Source organism: Osmerus eperlanus, chromosome 7 (assembly GCF_963692335.1).
Source record: "Osmerus eperlanus chromosome 7, fOsmEpe2.1, whole genome shotgun sequence".
NCBI lineage: Eukaryota > Metazoa > Chordata > Actinopteri > Osmeriformes > Osmeridae > Osmerus > Osmerus eperlanus.
Window position 1 is genome coordinate 20,672,733 of NC_085024.1, and position 25,467 is coordinate 20,698,199.

General features: G+C 50.0%; 3 protein-coding genes and 4 non-coding genes across 7 annotated transcripts in view; all 7 read right to left on the reverse strand.

Annotated features, from left to right (window-relative positions):
* The window catches only part of gapdh (glyceraldehyde-3-phosphate dehydrogenase), a 5,758-nt gene extending 4,505 nt beyond the window's left edge, over window positions 1-1,253 (reverse strand). Inside the window, exons 1-2 of the mRNA XM_062465879.1 lie at window positions 1,167-1,253; window positions 557-601 (exon numbers count right to left, since the gene is read on the reverse strand). Of these exons, the coding sequence (XP_062321863.1) occupies window positions 557-579 (23 nt within the window). The 5' untranslated portion in view covers window positions 580-601; window positions 1,167-1,253. The remainder of the gene's footprint in view (window positions 1-556; window positions 602-1,166) is intronic.
* Window positions 1,254-4,059: 2,806 nt separating this feature from the next.
* On the reverse strand, window positions 4,060-5,475 carry nppcl (natriuretic peptide C-like). Its single transcript, XM_062465922.1, has 2 exons — window positions 5,149-5,475; window positions 4,060-4,825 (listed from the first exon to the last, which is right to left on the reverse strand). The coding sequence occupies exons 1-2, from the start codon at window positions 5,245-5,247 to the stop codon at window positions 4,526-4,528; spliced, it is 399 nt and encodes a 132-aa protein (XP_062321906.1). The 5' UTR covers window positions 5,248-5,475; the 3' UTR covers window positions 4,060-4,525.
* Window positions 5,476-7,909: 2,434 nt separating this feature from the next.
* ncapd2 (non-SMC condensin I complex, subunit D2) lies at window positions 7,910-25,307 on the reverse strand. The gene is made up of 32 exons (XM_062465757.1): window positions 25,155-25,307; window positions 24,665-24,784; window positions 24,482-24,557; window positions 24,339-24,397; window positions 24,062-24,237; window positions 23,369-23,514; window positions 23,126-23,253; window positions 22,885-23,008; window positions 22,612-22,759; window positions 22,288-22,485; window positions 22,042-22,176; window positions 21,839-21,926; window positions 21,039-21,228; window positions 20,735-20,853; window positions 19,605-19,817; window positions 19,074-19,248; window positions 17,969-18,053; window positions 17,366-17,502; window positions 15,881-16,013; window positions 15,620-15,695; window positions 15,294-15,512; window positions 14,238-14,392; window positions 13,229-13,340; window positions 13,013-13,136; window positions 12,681-12,836; window positions 10,616-10,793; window positions 10,304-10,398; window positions 9,917-9,997; window positions 8,936-9,119; window positions 8,551-8,710; window positions 8,337-8,465; window positions 7,910-8,224 (listed from the first exon to the last, which is right to left on the reverse strand). The coding sequence occupies exons 2-32, from the start codon at window positions 24,780-24,782 to the stop codon at window positions 8,142-8,144; spliced, it is 4,200 nt and encodes a 1,399-aa protein (XP_062321741.1). The 5' UTR covers window positions 24,783-24,784; window positions 25,155-25,307; the 3' UTR covers window positions 7,910-8,141.
* LOC134024269 (small nucleolar RNA U85) lies at window positions 16,804-17,093 on the reverse strand. Its single transcript, XR_009930875.1, has one exon. It is a non-coding gene; the product is annotated as a small nucleolar RNA U85 (small nucleolar RNA).
* On the reverse strand, window positions 20,273-20,589 carry LOC134024267 (small nucleolar RNA U85). The gene has a single exon (XR_009930873.1). It is a non-coding gene; the product is annotated as a small nucleolar RNA U85 (small nucleolar RNA).
* Window positions 21,448-21,743, reverse strand: LOC134024270 (small nucleolar RNA U85). The gene has a single exon (XR_009930876.1). It is a non-coding gene; the product is annotated as a small nucleolar RNA U85 (small nucleolar RNA).
* On the reverse strand, window positions 23,645-23,965 carry LOC134024268 (small nucleolar RNA U85). Its single transcript, XR_009930874.1, has one exon. It is a non-coding gene; the product is annotated as a small nucleolar RNA U85 (small nucleolar RNA).
* Window positions 25,308-25,467: the final 160 nt, after the last annotated feature.

Here is a 25,467-nt window from a genome sequence, read left to right on the forward strand (position 1 = left end):
GGTAATCGTCCCGGTGACGACAGTGAGCTGTTTGATCAGTAGGGGAGTTACTGTTTAACCAAGTCCAGAACTATCTGTTACACACTGGCTTCAGACTAGGGGAGAATAACAGGGGATCACTTGGGTGGGCAGGCAGGGAGAGAGAGGGGGATGAAAGAGGTGGTGGGTGAGAGACAAGTAGAAAACAAGTTAAATAAATATCAAGTCAAGGAAGGAAAAAATGAAAAACAAGGGTCCAAAGTTTAAAGATCAGAAGGGAAAAGGACAGGTAACTCACATGTGCCTGGTTTAGTGTCAGTGTGCTGCCTGCTTAATACTAACAGTTGGCTAAAATGTTAGCTAAAAACAGATTGATACTCATGAGCCAAGTATAGAGAAGGGTAAAAGCTAAGCTTAAGGGAGACAAGGCCCAATTTCCTGGAACAAGTTGCAGGCCTATCTTTGTAGATTCAAGTTTCTTTCTTACTAGATATGTACATGTTGTGTGCCATTATTTAATGTCTCCAGGTTGAGTAGTCAACGTCAAAAAAATGCACAAAAAAAAAGAAAATCTTACCCATTGATACCAACTTTCACCATTTTGCCTGTTTGGTCTAGTCCTCTGTAGAGAAAGAGAGGAAGACAAACGTTATGGACAAACTACTACAGCTTACCAATCGTGTTCACCTTAAGACTGCCCTGTACGTGATGGCACACATTTTCCTACTCCAATGTTTCAGAAGCAAGAGAACAAAAGCGATATACATAAACGGTTCTGATAAGTAATATCCTAGGCTACCCAATATATAAACTTAACAGTAGGCTATTGCAACTGATACTGGAAGGCCATTCCAAGATCGTAACCTTTGAGGTTATATTATTACATGCAACAGAGGTTTCATGTTTCCGGCTAGACTACAACAAATTTAAGCAGCAGCAGCATTTTGCAATCAACAATTTGAAAGCTATGACCTTTTAAGATTGATATTACTTTAGTTAATGTTAAACGACAGTAGCCTATTCAAACATTGTTGGGTAAAGAAACTCACTGTAGGATACCACAACTTAGACAATAATTAGCTTCTTAGAAGTTGAGACAATTAAACTAAAAACGTGACATGCCTCATTTCTCAAGTCTATGATTTGCAATGATTTCCGTTAAAACGAATTGCCAGTTTATTATTTACCGTTTGTGAGATGTCTCTGAACGTCCTTGCTACTTCGGGTGAGTGGGGACCAGCAAAGGTGCGCTATCAATTTGTACTCTTCCACCGGCCAAGCTCCTCCCATTTGTGGACATTGTTCTCCGCCCCGCCCCGCCCCCTTTTAATGTCAAGGTCGTAAGACGGCGATGACTGGCCGATTCAGGAAGGTATGTCGGCAAGTCGCCTATTAAATGGACTTCCATAATTACACAGACGTTAGAAAACGTTTTCATTTGAAGTCAAGTGCATCCAGAGTTCTCATGGTTGCACAGGAACATATTCAGGTGACAGAGAATTGATTGATTAATTTGGTGCGTTGACGATTTCTGTTGCACTGCAGTTCGCAATCTAAGGAATGCAACATCTTTGATTCACTCAAGGCTTCCACCAATAACGTGCCAGCTGCTTTCCCCAATGTTTGCTTGCTTTGTCCATGCAGGTTTTCAACTTCCAAACCTTTAAGAAGCATTGAAGCAGAGGACGTCACGCTCTTAGATACAGTTCAGGGGTGAAAAAAGAGAGGGTTCATTGCTGACCTTCTCAGACGAGAGAGAGAGCCAGGCCTCCACAGTCGAGGGCCGGGGATCAAATCTCCATCCTCCTGAGTGTGACATTTACTATCCAAAGACCATGACCCTTCTCTTGCCGCCCTTCTCTCCTTCCTCACGCCGTTCTCTTTCTCGTTCACATCATCTGCACCTCCTGGGTGGGTAGTCTCTCTGGACTGGGTGGGTAGTCTCTCTGGACTGGCTGGTTAGCATGCAGTCTGAGCTCATACCCATAGAACATGTGTTGGACACAAAAGGGCCTTCAACCGGCCCCCCACAGTCAGATGTTACTTGATGTGTTTGGGTCTTTTTACTCAGACTTATTCATGGGGCTCAAAATGTCCCCCACAGGGCCCCAATGGGCAACGTACGGACTACAGGTGCGCCAGTCATCAACGTCATGGCAACAGCAGCGGTTGTGAGGGGATACCATGCGGCCTGACGTGCTTTCTAACAAAACGTAACATCCAGCACATGCATGACATGCAGTTGCCATGCCACAGTGTTCTGGCTGCACATTCTTCAGCCCTGATGGTTGTCACCCGATTCAGGGACGCCAGCCAGCAGCCTGGGCATAGCTGAACTGTCGCCCACGACCCACACCAGCCTTGGCCCCCACTACACATCATAAGGTCAAAGAGGTGAAGTAAAGGTCAGGCTGTTTTTAGAGCAGAGCCAGATGGGCCAGCTCAATGCAGGGTCATGGTGTGTGTTGTGCTACACAGCCGGGTCCTACGGGTAGACACTGGGACTCTCCACGCACAGAGCATGCTCACTCGTCAAGAGTCACACTGTCTGAGCCTCCGCTAGATACTTCTAACATCTACCCCCCGTCCTGAAAGGCTCCCATGGCACTACAGAGCATTTATCACGGAGGTAAATTGCCTCTGTGTCATCAGCTCTCAGAATAAACTGTGTTTAATTAACTGAGTTGGTAGAAAATACAGTTGATACTTTTTCTTTCGTGTGTAAATGTTATCATATGGTGCCTGCATGGTTAAATTCTACTCAGCCACAAAACGCAAGACAGGGGCAGGTAAAGCAGACAATCAGTTTGCGAGTGTCTGAAATCCAGGCCAGTTCAAAGTCCGGAGTCCACTTCATGGGTGAGCGGGATCACTGGAGATAGACTGACATCTAGTGCTGCTGTCAAACATTGCACTTCTCTTCCATTTTCTGACCTGAGTTAACCTCTTCCATCCCACCTGTTCGACAGAGACGTGACCAACAATATTCTACCACAGACCCAACCCCCACAGAGACCACAAGGAGACATGGAAGAGAATAACATCTGAAGGATCAGTCATTCTGCGCCTTCATGAGACATTGTAAGAAACAAAAGCTTATGATTAACACTCTACTATTATATCTACTTCAATGCTATTTTGACAGATCATTCATTCTGAGGACACGCGGCGCCATACCCAATCCAAATGATGTTTGATTAAACTATGGAGTGGGGATATCATTGCCGGGTGCATCATCTCATCTCGATGAGAGCCAGCCCACTAATCAGCACACCCACACAAACGCCCATGTCTTGTTAACCCTTGTGTTATCTTCGGGTCATTCTGACCCATCAGTCATTGTGACCCACCGTCGTATTGCGACAGATTTACCGCATACAAAGACAAAGTGAAGCATTTTCTTTTAACCGTTGGGCTGTCTCAGACCCCCCACATTGCAAAGGTTAAAAGAAAATTATTTTAATTTGTTTTTGTATTGGGTAAAATTGGGTAAACACAACGATGGTTCGTTATGAACCTTTGGGTCATGTGACCCGAAGGCAGCACGAGGGTTAAGTTAGCTCAGGGGAACCTCTTTACCTTCCTACAGCCCCCTCGTGGCACATTTAACCCTTGTGCTGCCTTCGGGTCACATGACCCAAAGGTTCATAACGAATCATCGTTGTGTTTACCCAATTTTACCCAATACAAAAACAAATACAAATAATTTTCTTTTAACCTTCGCAATGTGGGGGGTCTGAGACAGCCCACCGGTTAAAAGAAAATGCTTCACTTTGTTTTTGTATACAGAAACCGAAGATAACATAAGGGTTAATAAAGCGCCTATAGTAACAGAGGCAAAAATATCTGCTGTGAGATGCTGCAGCTCTAATTCGAACAGAAAGGCGTGAATCGAGCATTTGGCGCATGTCGGTTTGAAATGCTGAGTGTAGGTTGAGGTAGGTGGCTGGGTGAATTCTGACAGTAAAGAAATAGGCAGATTGACATGAACTAATCCAAACTCAAAAATTGATATTGGAATGTGTTTATTTTGCATGCAACATTTTTGCCAAAAGAAGGAGCGAACTACAGATATATTTGTCAACATATACTGTGTCCTTCAGACATGCAAAAAAAGAAAAGCAATTCCTTACAAAAGAATGACATTGATATTAGCTAGGAAGGACACAGTCTCAACTACATTCCTTAATAAAGTGCACTGTAAAAACAACACAGACATAATCACATAGAACAATAGCTCCACTTGAACACTCCTCAAATGTCTTCCAAACTAAATGTACTATTTGTTATAAAAATGCACAAAAAACAAACAATACTACCGCACCTGTTTTCAGCAGCCAAGACACAGTCATGTTTGCGCTACGCTTCATTGAATCACATAAGCAAAACAGCAAGTATACACTACACTATGTGTGGACATCATCAACACTCACATTATTTTCCTTTTTGTCTGTGTGTGTTTGTGTGCCTCTGTGTGTGTGTGTGTGTGTGTAGCCGTTTCATTTCCTTTACTAGTTGTGTCAGTCTCTCGCCCCTCTTCCTTAGACTAGCAGCCCAGTCCACTCATAGAACCAATCCGATCCAGTTTCAGCCCGAAGCATCCCCTGTTCCACGCCCGTCGTGACCTGTCCGGTTCAGCTCGCTTCTGATTGGCCAGAGCTGCCTTCAACAGGCGGAGCCAGGCGCTGTCTTCCTGGGCTGCCGGTAGGTCGGCCCATTTGGGATATTCGGCAACTTTGACCCCATTGGAGTAGTCAGAAGGCTCTTCTGGTTGGTTGCTCCCCGCGTTCTCCAGATCGTCCAGGTTCAGGAGGTCGTTATAACGCTCCAGAAACTGCTCCACAAACTGGCATGGAGGAAGAAACAAACCAAAAGGTTCATTAAAGGAAAAAAACGCCCACGTGATCGCCCCTTCCTCATGACCATCTTCTCATCCCTCTCTGTCTCACCCTTCAGCTGCCTAACCCTTCAGCTGCCTCACCCTTCAGCTGTCTCACCCTTCAGCTGTCTCACCCTTCAGCTGTCTCACCCTTCAGCTGTCTCACCCTTCAGCTGTCTCACCCACTCCCCTTTCACCCCGTCTTCTCCCTCGTGAACCCAGCCTATATTCCACCCCCAGATCCCCATCTTCCCCAGCCCCTGTTCCACACCTTCCCCCTGCCTCTGTACCTGGAGTCCTTCAGGGGAGGGGTGCAGGGCGCGCCCCTCGGACAGCTCCAGGGGGGGCAGTAAGACCAGCGTGGCACAGAGCAGCACTGGGCACAGCATGGCAGCAGTGAGAGGAGAGTGGCAGCGACGATGCAGGGAAACAGTCTAAACACGACTATACAAACATACACACTGATTATACACACACACAAACACACACTGATTATACACACAACGAAAGCTGCACACAAAGCAGCGTTCTTGATGTGAATTTGATGAAGAGGAGAATTCACCTAACTAAATACCACAGCATGAAACCTTTGTAATGTTTTTCTGTAGACATAAAGATCTCCTTCAACAATCCATTCATACTGTACATAGCATTTAATTAATGATATTCTAAAGACATGCAACCTTTGTTTAATTATGAAGTACAATGTGATGTAATTATACTGAGTGTATATATTACCAAGTGAGACAGGAGACAGTAGTAAATAAACAGTTCATGCACAATAAAATATAACATTTGACAACAGAATTTTAAAAGGTTTTAAAACGTAGATGTTTCAGCACAAACACTTCAATCTGAACAAACACTTCAATCTGAATCCTCAAATATATTTTCAACACAAAGAAAAGGTGGAATTAAAAATAATTGTTCTCAAATAGGCTACAATTCATTCAAGTTAATTCCTTATGCATGCAGAATGACAAACACTTCAAATAATCTATCCTCCAGGTCAAACTCACGTCTCGTCTGATTTGTCCGAAGATTCAAGTCTCTCTGCTCTCACAGGCTGCTCTCCATCTCTCTCTCGCTTCCTCGCTCAGCTACCTCTCACTTTTTGGCACCTGCTGAAAGCATCACTATCTCTCGTCCTCGGCCCCTCCTCTCTCTCTCTCTCTCTCTCTCCCTGATGGTCTCTCCTAGTGATGGTATTGAAAGGATGGGTTTGCCTGTTGCGTATTTGTCCCCTTGGCAGTGGCCTAGTGATACTGCTACGGTCTGATGATGCTCTGGGTTTATACTGCCAATGTTCCCCTCCCCACCATCACCACACACACACTTTAACCACTGGAATTATGTCCACCGTCGGAAGGGCTATTTGTTTTTTACCAAGGTGACCAGACGAGAGACTCCGGTGCCAACGTGTCCTCGCGCCCCCCCCCCCCCCCTCGCTCGCTCGGAAGCCTGTGATGTCAGGGGGCCGGCCAACTTCGTGAAAGGGTGAACAGGGACATTGTGAAAGGGTGAACAGGGACATTGTGAAAGGGTGAACAGGGACATTGTGAAAGGGTGAACAGGGACATTGCGCTGCACCTATGCACTCTGCGTATTTCTCCATGTCGCTCCCGTCCTGCATCTCTTCCTGTCATACCTACATCACACCTCAGTCGCTCCTTTCATCCTCTCACCCACTCCAGCAGATGCTAACCCCTGTTCTGTATCTCCTGTCAGACCTACATCATCTCTCTTAGTCGCTCCCTTAATCCTCTCACCCACTCCAGCAGAGGCTAACCCCTGTTCTGTATCTCCTGTCAGACCTACATCTCTCTTAGTCGCTCCCTTCATCCTCTCACCCACTCCAGCAGAGGCTAACCCCTGTTCTGTATCTCCTGTCAGACCTACATCATCTCTCTTAGTCGCTCCCTTCATCCTCTCACCCACTCCAGCGGAGGCTAACCCCTGTTCTAGCTTAGTTCTGTTTGTAAAAGGCAGAGTCTTTTGTGTTTGTAGTGGCTGCTCACTCGTAATATTGTGTGCTGGCTGTTCTCCCTCGAGTCTACAGTGTGTAATATAGGGGGTGCCCTCTTCCCCCTGTGTGTGTTTGGACGAACTTCTTTCAGTTGGCTGAGTTACAGTCTGTCAGTGCCATCTGCCTTCTGTCTTCCTGCAGTCTCTGCAACACCACCAGCGAGCGCGACTCTTTCCAACACATATGCCACACAGAGGCTCACACAAGTTCCACACACGGGTGAACCAAACACGACAGACCTTCGCAACGTATGCCGCCGCATACCTTGTCGTGCGCGTGGACTTTCACGAAGCAAACTAGCCGAGAGACAGAAAGGTGTCGTTTATCCATTACATAACTCAACGACAGATACACACTTGTCTTTTAGGAGAGGGGAGAGGAGTGTGTGGGAGAGGGAGTGGGCGAGAGGAGAGATTAGCAACAAAAGAGAAGAGGGGGGGGTGGGATGAAATGCCTGGTGATGTCAATGCAGGGAAAAGGAGTGAGGGTTGGAGGGGTGGCTGTCGGAGAAGAGGCAGCACAGAGGAGGAGGAGGAGACCCAGTGGATTGGAGGAGCAGAGGACACGAGATGAAACCAGCAAAGAGAAAACTTACGAGCTTCAGTTTTAGTTTGTGTCAAGACCTTCCAGAAACGTCCACGATTTTAGCGAGGGGCAGAAAGCTGCTGCTGAAAACAAGCAATGTGAAATGATCCTGAAAGTGACGAGACAAGCATGATGAAGAGGGTGAGCAGAGACAAGCCTGTCTGGCCAAGCTGTGGCGGTCTGGAAACCCCAACGCACACTCCACTGTACAAACATGTAATACCAAGGGGCATTCAGCACTCCCTATAATGAGGGTATAAATCTGTGTCTACTGGAAATGATCACTCACAAACACACACACACACACACACAGCCTTAACAGCCACACACTCCCATCTGTTGAATTCACTGTGATTTTGCTAACATATGCTTTCAGTTGGCCAGCGAGTACAAGGACAAAGCACAAATGGCCATGGGGGGTTCACATCAAACCAGTTTATTAAAATGTCTCGATGCAGCTACGTGGCTTTAAGTACTCATCTCAGTGATGGCTAGAGCAACATTTAAAATATACAAAAAAAGATAAAATATTAAAATAATAAAAAGACCCTGACATGGATATCAAACACTGGAAACGCTACGAAAAAAAAAAAAAAAAAGAAGCACAAGATAAAAACAGAATAAGAAACACAGACTAGAATAGGAAAGATGAACTGAAGGCGAGGAGAGGGATCAGTGTCTGAGACGAGCGCGTCGGGATGCTCGTCCAATGGGAGTGGTCACCTTGGGGGTCTCGCTCTCCGTCATGACAGCATCTGATTGGTTGTTGAAAAACAAAACAAAACAAAAAAACAGACCAGTTTAGGCAAAAAAAAAAAAAAATTTAAAGGCTGAACTCAGACGTTCATCATCAAAATGCTGACTCACCCTCTTCCTCCTCCTCCTCTTCGTCACTGCTGAAGGTGATGACTGCTTTCCTGGAGACTTTGCGGCTTGGTTTGGGTGTAACAAAGTCACTATCGTCATGGCGACTGGACACAGAGGGCTTTGGTTGACCTGGGAGCAAATTCCATTAGAGACTAGGTCAACAACAAAAAAAACTCAACAATAAAAATAAGAAATGTTGTGTTTGTGCACTGACCCCTCTTGGACCGGCCCTGCCCCCTGGTCGGCAGGGGGGTGCGTGAGATGGTGTTCTCGCTTCCTTCTCTGCGGCTCTCCTCCATCTCGGGGCTCTCCACGTTCTCCAGCCCCCGTGTGTGCACCGCCGTGAGCCTCTTCTCAAACTCCTCCACCTGGGCCTGGAGGGGGGGCGGGGCGGGGGGAGATCAGACTCAGGGCAACACAGTCTCCTCTCACTGCTCACGGATCTGACCATGATGCCTGGCCCTCCAGACTGAGGTGTCGTCTTAAAACCTTTATTTTATTTGAAACTATTATTTTGACAATAGTATGGCGGCCTATGACATGTGTTCCCTTCCAAAGAGTTGTAGAGGGGGTGGTGGGTGGGAGTGCGAGGGGGGTACCCTGAGCAGGGGCTTGGCTCCGCGGCGCAGCTTGGCGGTGATGGAGAGCAGCGGCTGGTACACGCCCGGCTCTGTCAGCTTGTCGCTGTAGCACTCCCAGCACTCCTGCAGCCTCTTCAGGCCTCGCTCGCACATGGACAGCAGGGACAGGGACACGGCCAGGTCACACCACTGACGCTCCGTCCTGGAGGAGCGGGGAGGGGGAGAGGGGTGAGGACGAGGGGGGAGAGAGAGAGAAAGGGGCGAGGACGAGGGGGAAGCTTCTGAGGGCTAATTGAGGATTCGGGAGGAAATGACTTGTCTTTCAGGTTGTTGTCTTTTTTGACCTGGCATTTGGATAATCTCATTCTAGTGGCCGTGCTCGGCGGGTTCCTCCAGTCTGATATAATATATGTATAACATGCCCTTACTCTGTCTGACTCAGCCCTCACTGCCAGCATCAGAGCAGACACATCGACAAACTCAGAGGAATTGACAAGTGTCGTCAGAGGGGAGGGTGGAGGACAGAAGGATGGAGTGAGAACGCAGACTACAGAAACTTTTTTAAATGAATATTCCTCCAATTATCAAACATTTTATATTACATTTGTATCTTCATCCATTGCTTGGATACTTTTTTCTAGTATTCAAGTCTTTTTTCTACTCTCCCACACAATGTTCCCACAGAGCCCAGGCCCAGAGCACAGGCCCACTCCCTGTCAGGCCTGCTCTTCAGAGGGGGGGGAAGACTAGACACAGAGAAACTAAACAAGACGCACATCGAGAAGACGAGGCAGGCTGTAAGAGAAGTGAAGATGGCACCAAGGGAGGGAGAGAGAGGGAGGAAGAGAGAGAGAGGTAGAGACACAGGGAGGGAGAGACAGAGACACAGGGAGGGAGAGACAGAGGTAGAGAGAGAGGGAGGGAGAGACAGGTAAAGAGACACAGAGAGAGAGGGAGACACAGAGAGGGAGGGAGTGAGAGACAGAAAGGTTAGCTCACTTGGCGGTCCTGAAGCGCTGACACAGTTTCTCCACCAGGGACTCGGTCTGTCTCTCCTTGGTGATGTAGGAGAACAGCTGCCTGAGAGCCGGGAACCATGACAACAATGACACACAGCTCCCAGTACACCAGCGTCACATTCACATCTTACTCAGCACGGCTCTCAGCCGGGGGGACACCAATGTCACGACGAGGACCATGCATGCCAAGTCATCCACAGGGAGGATACAGGCTCTGAGAGCTCACGCTCGGTGGGCGACGCGCACACACATGGAACACACACACTTTCAAAAGGTCAATTATCTCTATTGGATTATCAAAGAGGATGCCCATGGCTAGAATTACATTACCCCCCCCCCCCCCAACCCCCACACAAGGCTCACTCACTTCATGATGGTGTGGAAGTCCGCCTCGTTCATGCCTCTCTCTGGGTCTGACAGCCGGCTGATGATGTCCGGCAGCAGGTTGTAGATGGCGTTGTCCTGGGGGAGACATGGTCAGAGCAGGGCATCTGCGGGTGTTAGGGGAGCAGGGTGCTGACTTCATACAGCTTGGATGTACTGACCAATACATGCATCAGTTTTTTTGTAAAACTTGATGCTTGCGCAGGAAATCTGCCGGACATTGCAAGGAGAGCTAAAGACATCAGCAGAATTCACACACTGGTTCCTGACGTGCGATGGTGGGATGTGTGTGTACCTTGGAGGCTAGCTCGTTGAAGAAGTTGAGGGCGAGGCTGGCGATGTGCGTCTCCCGGTCCAGGAGCAGGGCGGCCACCTCGCTGACCTGACCTTTGACCTTCAGGACGTCCTTCAACACCAGCTGCGTCAGCACAGTCACCGCCGTCTGCCGCACCGACGGGTTCTCGTCACTCAGTCTGGGGGGGGGGAGACACGATGAGTCAGTTGAGGGGTCAGAAGGCTGATTGGTTAGGGAGTCGGGCTATTAATCAGAAGGTTGTTGGTTCAATTCCCGGCCGTGCAAAATGACGTTGTGTCCGGCACTTCACCCTACTTGCCTCGGGGAGAATGTCCGTGTATTTACTGTAAGTCGCTCTGGATAAGAGCGTCTGCTAAATGTAAATGTCCAGGGATTTTTCTGTATTTAAAAGGCCTTATTATTATTATTATAAATCATTATTTTTTTTAAACAAACATCCGAGTCTGCCGCTCTGACCCAACTGAAACGGCTAATAAAATGTATGTATTCCAGGAGTGGATCGTGACTCTTGGGGTCGTGAGTGTGTGTTTTGACAGCTTGCCAATACTTCAGAGTGAAGCCTGAAGACACAGCTTTCACACAATCACACCCAACAGAAGGAATACTAGTCATGACTTGTTAAAACCCTTATCAGGGCTCTGCAGGCCTGTGAAGGAGGGAGGCGTGTTTCAACATTAGAGAACACTCTGAAGTCCTTACAATGAGTACTAACTAAAAAGGGAATTCATCCCGCAAAGCCAGAGAATTAACGCCAGTTTGCCTCACACCAACATACCTTGTGCCAAAGGGACGACTGACCATCATAATTAACCCCAACAGAATATGTAAGAGAGAGGGTGGAGCAGCTGGGAGAGAGACTGGCCTGTGGTTCTTGTTCTCGGGAAGAGGGGACGCTTTCAGACAGCGTCTCCACGTAGGTGGAACAACCGTGCAATCAACACTAGGTTCTTTACAATGACCAACCCCAACCCCTCACCCCAGAGAGCGAGAGACAACAGAGTATCAGGAGTACCTTCACCACCCCCCCCCCCCCCTCCCTCCCTCTCCCCAGTGTAAATACCCCACCTCTTTGGTTCTGGACTCGATCGCCACTGGCAGGGAGGTGCACACACTAGCAATTACGCAGCTGTAATTGCGCAGGGCGGTGTCGTGGCACAGGGCGGCGGCGCAGTATTACAGAGCTCGACGGGCTCCGTCGGGTTGCTAGGGCAACGGCGTCGAGGGGTCAGAATGCAGTGATGAGAGGAACCCAGACAGATCAGAGTAGATCTCTATTTGTTTAAAGAAGGGAGGGCAGAACATATCTTAAACCCACATGCGATGGAGAACTCCCACCAACCCAACCCTGATCTCCCAGTTTAATGGAGCATTATAACAGCGGTGGAACTTCACAAGCTAAGGAAACTCTGGAGATCAGTCAGTGATTCAGTCAGTCAGGGGGCAGCTGGGACGAAGGGGACAGCCTGTCATGTAAGTGTTGATGGGATGTGATTGGATAGAGAGCCAGGGCTACACCCACACAGCAAGTAGATTAGGTCTGTCTTGTGTCTGCTCTTCCATCATGTTCCACAACAACAAGTCTTGACGGCGCCCACAGCCTTCTCCTGCAGGACTGTCGTCAAAGGACGCGGTTCTGTCACAACAAGTGTGTGTGGAACCATGTCAAGGAGTTTAGCAAAGTCCTCTGTGTGTGTGTATATGTATATGTATGTATATATATATATATATATACGCGGGAGTCAGGTGGCTGAGCGGTGAGGGAATCGGGCTAGTAATCCGAAGGTTGCCAGTTCGATTCCCGGTCATGCCAACTGACGTTGTGTCCTTGGGCAAGGCACTTCACCCTGCTTGCCTCGGGGGAATGTCCCTGTATTTACTGTAAGTCGCTCTGGATAAGAGCGTCTGCTAAATGACTAAATGTAAATATATATATATATATATATATATATATATATATATATATATATATATATATATATATGAGTGTGAAAAAGTGTGAAAAAGAGAGTGAAAGTGAGACACAGAAACACAGAGAGAGACTAACCTGGCGTATAGGTTCTGCGTCCAGGGCTCCAGAATGTTGGGGAAGCGCACGGTGAGGTCTCCCAGGGCGATGATGGCGTTGGCCCTGACGACGGGCAGGGAGGAGCGCTCCAGCACGGTGAACAGCAGCCGGACATGCTCCTCACACACTGACGGGCTGACAGGCAGACACAGGTCACACACACTGACGGGCAGACACACGTCACACACACTGACTATCGATTGAGGGTCTGACCAGAGAGTCTCCAGGGCAGATGGGGGGTTACACCAACACACACAAACTGATGCTACTGATTGGGGGCGGCTGTGGCCATAGAGGACAGCAACTCTCACCTGATCATCATGTACTGGGAGAGGGCCAGGCAGGCGGCGGTGGTGAGCTGGGGGTGGGAGTACCGCCCTGGGAAGCTACACACCTTCACCAGCAGGGGCAGGAACACACACAACAGCCCCTCCTCTGAGACACACACACACAGGGGGTTAGGGAGCGGATCACCGTGAAGGTGCACTAAGGTCCACCAGGAAACATGACAGCAGAACGCGTCTCACCGGCCAACAGCTCAGTCTCGCAAATCTTCCGGATAAGCTCCGCCTCCGTGTCTTCGGCTGAGGCGCCCATCAGCCCCAGCTCCTCCTCCACGGCACTCTCATTGGCCGCTTGCTGTCGAGGTAACGCCCACGTTAGATACATGCACTGCTAGGATGCACATATGGACCGAAGGCAACTTATCGTGTCAAAGCCCAAACCCTACCAGTGACCCCAAACTTGGACCACGACAGATCTACGGTCTGTTAATACAACAACTTCTCATAACTTTTATTTTGAAAAGGACTACTACTATTATTATACCAAGGAAGCTTGAGGAGAAGGAATGACAAACCCCCGATGGGTGAGAGTCAACAACACCTGTCAATCACCTTCTCCTGCGAACAGAACTCATTAAGGCCCTCCCACTGAGGGAAGCTGCGTCCTGATTGGCAGGATAATAACCTTCCTCTACGGGGCGCCAAATGTCACGTCTGAAGAACAACTCAATTAGAACACAATTCTTCAGTGTCACGCTAATCACAGTTGAAGCGTACGCGAGTAGCACTGCTACTGATGAATCACCTTAAACGACACCGGATGATCGGACTCGTGTTCACGGTATACTCATGGAGCAGATGCTTTTAACCAAAGCTAAGTAGAAAATAGTGCATAAATCAATGTATGGGAAACTGTGGTCTGCTTGGCATCGTGTCAACACGACCGAGTTCTGTGCTCTGTATCTGAGGTGATGGTACATTTATTCATTTAGCAGACGCTTTTATCCAAAGCGACTTCCAAGAGAGCTTTACAAAAGTGCATAGGTCACTGATCATAACAACGAGATAGCCCCAAACCTTGCGGGAAGCAAAAACATGAAGCATACGTTGTGAAAAAACATAAGTGCCAAAGTAAAGAACCATAAGAGCATGTAGTTAAACAAGTTACAATTAAACAAACTAAACCTCAAAAGTGCAAGTGTGTACCTGTAGGAAGCAAGCAACAATAACATGTTCCTCCGCCCAGACTGACCTTGGTCTTGCTGGAAGGACCCTTCTCCTCCCTCTCCTCCCTCTCTCCTCGCCTGCGCCGCAGCTCGGCGCTCACGCTGCGCTCCAGGTGGGACACCTGCCAGAAGGCCACGCTGCCACTCAGAGACAACAGCTGGGCCAGGGAGACACAGCTCACTGCGGGACAGAGACACACCAGGACAGATGAGGACAGAGACAACAGCTGGGCCAGGGAGACACAGCTCACTGCGGGACAGAGACACACCAGGACAGATGAGGACAGAGACAACAGCTGGGCCAGGGAGACAGCTCACTGCGGGACAGAGACACACCAGGACAGATGAGGACAGAGACAACAGCTGGGCCAGGGAGACAGCTCACTGCGGGACAGAGACACACCAGGACAGATGAGGACAGAGACAACAGCTGGGCCAGGGAGACACAGCTCACTGCGGGACAGAGACACACCAGGACAGAGACAACAGCTGGGCCAGGGACACACCAGGACATATGAGGACAGAGACACACCAGGACAGAGACACACCAGGACAGATGAGGACAGAGACAACAGCTGGGCCAGGGACACATAGCTCACTGTGGGACAGAGACACACCAGGACAGAGACACACGGACACACCAGGACAGATGAGGAGAGACACAGGACAGAGACACAGGACAGAGACACACCAGGACAGATGAGGAGAGACACAGGACAGAGACACACCAGGACAGATGAGGAGAGACACAGGACACACCAGGACAGAGACACACCAGGACAGATGAGGAGAGACACAGGACAGATGAGGAGAGACACAGGACACACCAGGACAGATGAGGAGAGACACAGGACACACCAGGACAGAGACACCAGGACAGAGACAGGATCTGTAAGAAGAGGTTTAACACGTCTAGGCTACTGGGAGGGAGGAGGGACACAATGAAGCTGTGACCAAACAGGGATGGAAAAAAGAACAGATGAAAATGTTTCTATGGAAACGACACGAGGGGGGGGGGGGGGGGACCGGGGGGAGGGGCTTTCTGCTGAGGTATTCGTTTTGCACTCCGAAAAGCATCCCACCTTGTTCACCCTGATCTTCCTGGGAATCCTGCGAGCCTCCCTGCAGTTGGCCAACGTCCTTGTTAGTCTCCCCGCCCTCTGCGATCTGGTCCAATAGGAGGCGCGCGGAGCGCTGGAGGAGGCGGGAACAGAGCTGGTCAGGGGACTCGGCCAGGAAGTAGAGCAGCCGTACGGCCTGCTCCATGAAGCTCTGCCAGTGAGGGTCTGTCATCACCACACCTGCAGGGGGGGGGGGCGTCAGCCAGCGAGGGGTGGACACCACCCAAACCACTCAGGCTTCATATCAGCCCAAACTAATAACTGTGTGTGTGTGTGCGCGCGTGTACCTTCTGCGACAGCCTGGGTGAGGCAGGAGAACAGCTGGTGTTCCTGAGGCAGTCTGAACGGGGCTCCCTTGGATTGCTGCGAGCAGAGTCCAAGCGTACGGTCACAAACACAGCACAGCACTAAACATCTACGTAAGAGTGGGAGTCAGGTGGCTGAGCGGTTAGGGAATCGGGCTAGTAATCAGAAGGTTGCTGGTTCGATTCCTGGCCGTGCAAATGACTAGATGTAAATGTCATGTAAGAGTGTGTGTTTGTCCATACCCGGACATGGTCAGTGATGCTGGAGATGGTGATGACAGCATCTCTGGCCAGTAAGAAGTCTTCAGTCACCTTTTCTCCCAGAGCCACAGAGCACAGCGTGTCCAGGTTACTAAGAACCACCTCCTTCTCAGCCCTTTGGGTACCACACACACACACACACACACGACTATTCGTAAAATCAAATCTCTCCATCCACATATGTGCACTTAAGAGAAGAATTTCTGGTGCTACTTCTCGCGTAGACTTAGTTTTAAACATGTAGTGGCACTTTATCCAAGTGCACAGAAGCAAACACAAAGGAGGGGTGGGGGTGGTGCAGGACGTGGAGGTCGAAGCTGCTCGGGTGAGGGTGTGGCAGCGGCCTCGCCTCCACGCACGGCGCAAACCGTGCCCTGCCCTCCCCAGTCGCCACCACGCTCCCGGATAATGTGCGTGGGAGGCCCGGTGAGGAGCAGCACGGAGAGTCGCAGCACAGAGAGGATTACACAGGTTAGGAATGCCGGGTGGTGGAGGAAGGGAGGAGGCGTGCTGGAGAAGGGTGTGGGCGGACTGCAGAGATAGAGAGCGGAGTTGGACTATCTGTCTCTCTCACTCCTTTTCTCTTGCCCTTCTCTTCCTTCCAGCAGTGGCAGTCTTTGAAGGAGACTGAGGGAAGGCGGGGTTAAAACACACTTGCTCTGAAAAGCGCTGGAAAGGAGCCCAGATTTATGTGGTCGTGACTTCAGCTTACAATGAGCAGTCAGGACTAGGCTCCTATTCAATCACTAATGAGGGCTGGGGAGAGGAGAAGCTTTGTGTCATAGCTGAAACAAAGCTTGCCGGCTGAAAGGTAGACCTCAATTAAACCTCCAGTTGGTGCAGGGGAACGACAGTCTGCACTCAATGTGGTTTTGACAGGTGAGTTGATTGAAGAAAGAATGAGTAGCCCTCAGACAAGTAGAAATAGCTCACGGCCAACTGAGTTACTGAGGTGAGCTGGGGCGACTCCCTTTCTTGGACACACACACACACACTGTTAGCATCCTCCCAGTGTTTTCCCCGTGTTTCTTTACAGGTGGAACACTGTGGGCGGAGCTAGGTCACTGTAGGCGGGCCCTTACAGCAGAGCAGCAAATCTCCGCTGCACTGCCAAGATTACCAGCCAATCAGAGCAAGGGAGACCCAGACACACTCATTCAGTTGGCTCGCATTCGCCTTGGTTTCATCACTGGGCATGGGAATGATGCATGTTTATGCATGTTGCAGTGTGCATGTGTCAGTCAGGAGGTGGTGTAGTGGTGAGCCCTGCCAACCACGCCTTTCTGGAGAGCTACGGTTGATTTCCTTCCAACCCTAATCCAGAACACCTCATATTAATAATTAGCCGCTTGACAAGATGAATCATGTTCGCTACAACCAGGTTTGCGGAAGAAAAAAATACGACGGGTAGAGCTCCAGGAGCAGGGTTGACCTTGGAATTGATAGTGTGTGCGTGTGTGTTCATACCGTGCAGCCATGCCCAGCAGAAGCACGGCGGCTCGCCTGTGAAGACCAGAGGCCTCTCGTTTCCCGGTGAACCTCTCCCAGAGAACCTGCACCACGGAGGACTGCAGGACACTGCCGCCGCTGAAGAACTCCTGGACCTGAGGAACACGACCAGCAGTCACCTTCTGCTGGCTGTCAGATCTGGAACCCCCCCTGCGGAACCCCCCCCCTCCATCATTTACATTTAGCAGACGCTCCAGATCCTCTCTCCAGAGCGACTTACAGTAAGTACAGGGACATTCCCCCGAGGCAAGTAGGGTGAAGTGCCTTGCCCAAGGACACAACGTCAGTTGGCATGACCGGGAATCGAACTGGCAACCTTCGGATTACTAGCCCGATTCCCTCACCGCTCAGCCATCTGACTCCCATCACCCTCCAAACCCCAAGTGATTTCAACGTTATTTAGACAAGCTTTCTTACCTAACCACTAATATCTTGGATAGTATTTTCAGTGTAAAAAAATAATTATATACACACATTTTAGATACAGAAATGTGATAGTTTGTGCTAGAGGGGGTGTGGACGAGCAGGCAGGTTTGATAACGTTAACAAGTAGAGACTCACTATCTCCTCCAGACACTGGACAGTCCCCAGTGGGGCATCCACCATCAGCTCAGACAGACTGTCCACCAGAGTCTGGGCCTTGGCCCTGTGGGAGACGAGACAGGCAGCCTGTGAGGGGACAGAAAAGCCATTCTCCAGGCCCAGGCTGTATCAACAAAACCCATTTTCAGCAGTGCCCAGGAGTGGTGTGATTGGCCCCCTCAAGTCCTGATGGAAAGTTAGCTTTCCACTGGGCCTAGGCTTGAAGAGAGACGGCTGCTGCCAAGATTAATTTGCTCGCAGGAGTAAATCTTTTAGGTGAAAAGGCTTAGATACTGTCCAAACCGAGAAGATAGCAGGGCCCAATCTAAAAGGTGTATGTTCACAGAGACGAAAGGGCTTTGAAGGTCCTGAAGTGTTCCAGAGCTGCTGGGATGTATCAGAGACTTGTTTGATAGTCTTCTTGAGACTTGATGAGGGTTTTTTAAGAGTGTGATGTGTGTGCAATGATATGAACATGAAACAGAGTGGCATTTTCTGTCCTGGGATCACACTGGAAGATGTGGAAATAATACTGAACTTACTCAGCTTAACATACTGTATATACACCCATAAATCCTTTTATGAGCCATCTCGTTTGCAGGAAAGTTAATCACTACATAACTAGGATTGTATATGCATCAATATCAAACAATAACAATAAAGAAATGATAGATTACCAAAACGAAAACATTGAATACCAGAGCGCTGGCTGTACCTACATGATTGGCGGCTAAAACAACACGGAAGTTCAATCACAGTTGTTTTGCTGCTGCGCAACAACGAAAACGGAGATTGCCGAAGTAGCAGAAAGTCATTACATTTGTCGCTAGATACAACTTTGTCACTAGGGAAGGTGAAAAGTTGCTAAATCTAGCGACATCGTATCTTAAATCGGCAACACTAACCGCTAGTATTAACCGGTCAACATTCATATTGTTGGTTAACGGTCAATTATGAGCAACATGAAGGATTTTCCGGCGAGTATGAAGGACTTGAGGATTTTGAAAGGAGTCGACGGCTAGACGGTGCTCTGAGAGGGGAGGGGGGGTAGTCAGCGCGGGTACGCTGTGCGGAGCTAACCGACCTGGTGGTGTCTCCCTGTGGGTTGAGGTAGAGGCGTCGGTAGGCCTGCACCACGGCATCCTTGATGGCAGCGTCGGTGGACCAGACGAGCGGCAGCATCTTCCTCACGCCCGTCAGAGAGTCGGCCACGCTGAACTCGCACACCGTCACGCAGAACTCCACCGCCTCCTGAACCACTGAGGCAGACAACCAGGTAACGCATGACTCGTCTGAGCGCATTTCCGTTAAACAGATTACGTTTTTGTTGCCAATTTTGATCCTTGGCTTATTATCTGCAGCGCTCGGATGGTTTCCTGTCCCATGTCGTGTCCACCGAGGGGGACTTGCACACATCACATTTACATTTAGTCATTTAGCAGACGCTTTTATCCAGAGCGACTTACAGTAAGTACAGGGACATTCCTGAGGCAAGTAGGGTGAAGTGACTTGCCCAAGGACACGTCATTTGGCACGGCTGGGAATCGAACTGGCAACCTTCAGATTACTAACCCGACTCCCTCACCGCTCAGCCATCTGACTCACACATGCCTACCTGACGTGGTTTTCCAGTACAGCATGGTGTTAATGACAGCGATGGCCTTTTCCACCTGCAGGGAGAAGCTCTCGGTGTCCCGCAGGTATTGCACCAGCATCTCCTGTTTCTTCAGCTCCCCCTCCACCCCCTCCCTCTCTCCTTCCTGGGCCCCCTCCTTCTGGGGGGTGGGGGGCAGGCTCTGGGTCAGCTCTGACGTGTCCATGTCTGGCCCTTCAGGCAGGGGGCGACAAAAGTTACAGACACACGCTCTGGGGGGGTTTACATGCCTGGTTCTAAAATGCAAATGTTAGTTCTAGCCCCTGAATCCAATCAGAAACTACTAAACCCTCATAGCTCATCAAAAACCCCTCTCTTCCTATATAACCTGTTAACAGAGGGGCCTGCAGTGCCAACACCGACTGACTGACAGGTAAATTAGCCCTAATCAACCTCTAATGAACTGTGTGGGAGAGCTTCCTGTTAAGTGTTCCACTTAAGCTCATGCTTCTACTTTCGAGGCTCTTAGTGTGGTCAGGTCATGTGCACTTCCTCCATCTCCCCACCTAAGAGATGTCTCTGCCACTCCACTCCAGTTCCTCCACCGTCTACCACCAACACCCTCCCACAGTGCAATGTACCCTGATGAAAGCCCAGCGTTCTGGATCAGAGGGTGGGTTGGTTTTGAATGCCCTCAGATTACCAAAGAGAATACTCACAGCCCTCAAGGCCCTCAACAAAGAGTTGTGCCTCCAAGCCAGCTGATACATAACACTCAAACACACAAACACACACACACACCATGTCTGCAGTCTCCTTCCAGCCTTTAACCCATGACTTAAAGGAAGGCAGGTTCGAGGGGGACTGCTAGGTAACTATAGGTGGACCCTTACAGCAGAGCAGCAAACCTTCATCGCCCTGCCAAGATTACCCACCAATCAGGAGGCTGGAGAGCACAAACTCTTGGCCCGATTGGCTCATACTTGCCATGATCTCATCACTGGGCATTCAAACATCTCTTCTTTTCCCCCCCAACAAAAAAAGCAGAGTGGATCTAACTTTGAATTGCCTCTAAGTGAATGTAACTGTTGCACTCCACATACTCTATAGCTTTTAAGCGTGACTTATACATTTAGTCATTTTGCGTGTACCTTTGAAGATCAGAGCCAGAGTGCCCATCACAGTCTCAGGGGTCACATGAGCCAGAGAGGAGAACATGGGAGACTCTGGGAACAGACTGTGGGCGCTCACACACAGACGCACCGCGTTCCTGAGGGGAAAACACACACACATTGACATTACTGCCTGGCAATTAACATTGCCACGGTACCATCACAAACAAAAGCAACTACATCCGTTCTCAATTTAGCCCCGGTTGTCTGTCTGTAGTCTAAAAGACGGCCTGTGTTAATGAGTCTATTCGGGCTGACAAGGCCACCTGTGTGTTCACCCCACCTGTACTTGTTGACGCGGAGGAACTGGGCGATCTGCAGGGCTGTCGCCCTGTCATCCTGGTCCTCCTGCACCTCCTCCTCCCTGTCCTCCTCCTCGTCCCCCTGGGAGGACGGCTCCAGCACGGCCCTGGCGGTGACGAGCAGCTCTGGCTCCATGGCGGCCCACAGCTCCGAGGCTCGGATGACGGCCACTGCTCGGGGGAGACGCACCAGACACGAGAGCCGCGGTCACAACTCGAGCTGCTGAACATCCCCTGCTGGGACAGCCCTCCAGGAGTGATGGGGCGTGGGGGTCAGCACAATAGGAGGCGTGGTATGGTAGTGTATGGTAACTCCACTGTGGTGTTCTGTTTAACAATCGTATATGGTGTGGTTTTGACAGGTGAGTTGATTGAAGAAAGAAAATGAGTAGCCCTCAGACAAGTAGAAATAGCTCACGGCCAACTGAGTTACTGAGGTGAGCTGGGGCGACTCCCTTTCTTGGACACACACAGACACACACACACTGTTAGCATCCTCCCAGTGTTTTCCCCGTGTTTCTTTACAGGTGGAACACTGTGGGCGGAGCTAGGTCACTGTAGGCGGGCCCTTACAGCAGAGCAGCAAATCTCCGCTGCACTGCCAAGATTACCAGCCAATCAGAGCAAGGGAGACCCAGACACACTCATTCAGTTGGCTCGCATTCGCCTTGGTTTCATCACTGGGCCAATGAGCAGCACAGAAACAGATATTGTTCTTCCTGATTCTGTTGATGTGGAGAGCAAGATGGAGGGTGGGGACAGAGAAGAGATTAGATCTCACCGGGTGCCTGCCCCTCCAGTTTCTCGGTCATCTCTCGGAGTTTAGCGGCCTCCTTCTCCAGGGGTTTCTTCAGGTCAGCACTGCTCAGCTGCACACCAGACACACTCAGTTAACGAGGAGCTCCACACATGGCATATTACTGTCAACGGTGACTTGTTCCATGGGACATCTGAAGTCTCTGAACGTGTGTGTGTGAGAGTTACCTTGCAGCTGTAAGGGTTGTGGGCGATGAAGGCAGCTAAGAGCTGGATGGCACTCTTGACCACGTTGATGGACTTGTCCATCAGCCGCCCCACAGCCAGCCCCATCACCTCACTGTACCTGCACAGGGGCAACGCCTTGCAGGCCCGTACAAGACGAAACATCACGTACAGGCATGGATCCCACCCGCACGGACAACTCTAGGTGTCTGACACACCCACACCGTGCGCAGGTACCGCGGAGCTCACCTTGCTGTTGACGACACGCGTGTACACCTGCAGCACGCGTGCCCTGACGTGGGAGTTGGTGTCGTGGAGGTGTTCCTGTATGGTGTCCATGAAGCGGTCGCGGTCGGCTTTGCCCGACTCGTCCAGGCCGTCCCCGCTCAGGACCCGGACCAGGATCTCTCCCAGCACCTCGCACACTGCCACGCGCATGCTGGGGCTCTGACAGGGGAACGGAGGACAGGGTGCTGTTACCTTGGTTCCCCCGCAATCAGTAGATGTTTTCGTTTCGACTGCATGTGTGCACATGCCTTGATGTGCGAGTATTGTATCAGGGTGTGTGTGTACCTCTCCCTCCAGGTGTGTGATCAACACACTGACGTTGGGGATCATGACATCAGGCACGATGGTGCTGAGCTCGGACAGGAAGGAAGAGAAGGCTTTGACCCCAGACCCCTCCCTGGCCAGCTCCTCACGTGACTTCTGCCCGATCTCCCTGAGGGGGGGGCAACTGACGTGTCAGCAGAGGCAGGAACAGGCTGGGACACCATTTTGCAAGCAGATTCGTTTCAACCCGACCCAGCCCGGTATAGAGCCTCCCCCTGGCCACCCCGTACCCACCTGATGACCTCTCCGACGACAGCCTTGACGCCGTACTCCGTGCTCCACACCGATACAGCCTGGGCACACACAGACCCCAGCTGCTCAAAGTGCTGCAGCAGCTGGATCACCTTGACGCTGGCCCCTGGGGGGTGGGGAGAGACACAGAAATATGACCCCGAGTGTCACAGCAAAGCACACCAGGTAGAGTCCACGAGCACCGTGTGTGTGTGTGCGCGCGCGCGCGCGCGTGTGAACGGACCCAGGAGGTGGTTGTACTTCTTGATGAGCACGCCCAGGAGGTGGATGATGGCGTCGCGGCTGGGCTTGCTCTTCACGTGGCTGATGGTGGGGTTCTCCAGGAGCTTGTAGCAGCAGCACGTCACACAGCTGAGAGGACAACACAACGCCTCAGAGGATCAGCGCCGCTCACCTCTAAACGGACCCCGAGTCGGTGAAGCCAGCAGGCGCCCTGGGCCGCCTCCCCCTGGAGGACTGCACCTACCTGATGAACTCCTCCTCCACAAGAGAGAGGCTCCAGAGAGAGCGGATGTCCAGCTGGAAGAGCTGGGTCAGAGCCAGCAGCACCGTCTCGCGCTCAGAGTCCCACTGCAGCCGGCCCTCTCCCGGAGCCTTGACCTTCTTTCCACCCTGGGGACACAAACAAGGACCGCGGGTTGCATTAGGGTGGACTCAACAAGGATTTTTCCTTGACTATCAAGTGATAGTGTTGGCCTTTAGTGACCGGAACACACCAGAAGAAGGTTGGATGGTTTTGAAATGCCCTCAGATTACCAAAGAGAATACTCACAGCCCTCAAGGCCCTCAACAAAGAGTTGTGCCTCCAAGCCAGCTGATACATAACACTCAAACACACAAACACACACACACACACACCATGTCTGCAGTCTCCTTCCAGCCTTTAACCCATGACTTAAAGGAAGGCAGGTTCGAGGGGGACTGCTAGGTAACTATAGGTGAACCCTTACAGCAGAGCAGCAAACCTTCATCGCCCTGCCAAGATTACCCACCAATCAGGAGGCTGGAGAGCACAAACTCTTGGCCCGATTGGCTCATACTTGCCATGATCTCATCACTGGGCAATTCAAGATGAATCAGTATGTTGTTTATAGCAGTGTGTGATCAATTTGAGCTCAGGAATGTTAGGACAACTGCCATCGTAAGCAAGCAGACATACCTTACTGGGTGCCGTGACGATACTCTGCCTGGTGGAGTCACTCTCCAGGTTCTCTGTGAGCTTGCAGAGCAGGAAGACACCCATCTTAACAGCATTCAGCTGCTCTTTCCGGTCTTGGGCAGAGAAACTGGTGGAGAGGAGGAGGGCAGGCAGGGAGGCAGACAGGCCACTCACCACTGCAGGATGGGGAGAGAATTTGATTAGATTTGAGTTGCATAGCTACAGCTGTATCTAGTTTGGGGTGGTTTTACTGCAACACTTTATAGCAGACACTGACCTTGAATGAGTAACTCCAGAGTGTCTTCCTTTACACCCAAGTCCACGCTTTTACAGTGTCTAAGAAGAACAAGAATTCGGCTTGAGATTTCTCTAGTCACTGTACACAGGGATCAATTAATAAAATAAACAAACAATACTCACTGCAACACACTGTAACCTGTGTCGAAGTGCTCCAGGATACATAATGGCCCCTGACTTCTCAGTGCTGCCTTGAACCCTGTGTAACCGCAATAGTCATGCTCCAATCAAACTGCGATAGAATGTATATCATGCTGCAACATTTAGCCGGCACAACGTAGCTTGTAGATTCGGCAGGAAACTTACTGTTGATAAGAGAAGGAAGTTGTTTAGGCGAGACGACGTCCTGAACCACATATTGGTTCGTGCCCCCCGTCTTTACTAGATCACCCACACATACTGGCACGAAGAAGTCCCACGACATTCCTGACGGGCAAAGAAGTGGCTGTTTTCTCATGTTTTGAAATGGTCAGGCTCTACTGGTAGATAACGATAGCTAATTATGTTCCTCCGACTTCGCAGTTAGCACTGATGGTGTAATAACTTGTCGAAATATAGTCATAAAACACGAACTATCTTTTTGCTAGACTACTTCCTAGCTAGTATGATGAAATTATTCGTTCCAACAAACGTAGTTTACTTCCGACAAACAATGCCTGTTGGCAAGTAAGATAGCTAGGAAGCGACTGTTCTGGCTTGCTAGGCTAACTAGCTAGCAGTCAATTTACAATGTTATAGCTAGCTGTTTAATAGGTTACATTCAAAGTAATTACAACTGGTCGAAGAAAAAACGTACCTGTGTTCTTTGTCGTACTCCCAGCCACAGTTTAATCTGTCCTGGTGTTTTATATTGTGACGATGTTTGCACGGCACGGAACTTCGCGAGTCTATCAGCTATCTCAGGGACAAGAGGTTTTGAATTTCGACTAACTACGCGCCAACGGAACTAAGTAGTCACTGGCCCCTCCCACATTGTTCTACTTCCCGTGAGACAAAGTTGCCGCTGTTAATGTTCTGCGGTCTATGGTTGCCACCTTGTTGTAGAACAAAAAAGCTAAATTATGTTAAAAGCAGATACCCAAAATAAGCATGATAATATTCTTTCAGAA

Coding starts and splice junctions, on each gene's coding strand:
- nppcl (XM_062465922.1), bottom strand. CDS start 5,247: ATGCTGTGCCCAGTGCTGCTCTGTGCCACGCTGGTCTTACTGCCCCCC. Junction 4,826..5,148: donor CCTCCCCTGAAGGACTCCAG/GTACAGAGGCAG, acceptor CCTCCATGCCAG/TTTGTGGAGCAGTTTCTGGA.
- ncapd2 (XM_062465757.1), bottom strand. CDS start 24,782: ATGTCGTGGGACTTCTTCGTGCCAGTATGTGTGGGTGATCTAGTAAAG. Junction 12,837..13,012: donor TCCCAGTACATGATGATCAG/GTGAGAGTTGCT, acceptor TCTGCCTGTCAG/CCCGTCAGTGTGTGAGGAGC. Junction 8,711..8,935: donor GAGCCAAGCCCCTGCTCAGG/GTACCCCCCTCG, acceptor CCCCCCCTCCAG/GCCCAGGTGGAGGAGTTTGA.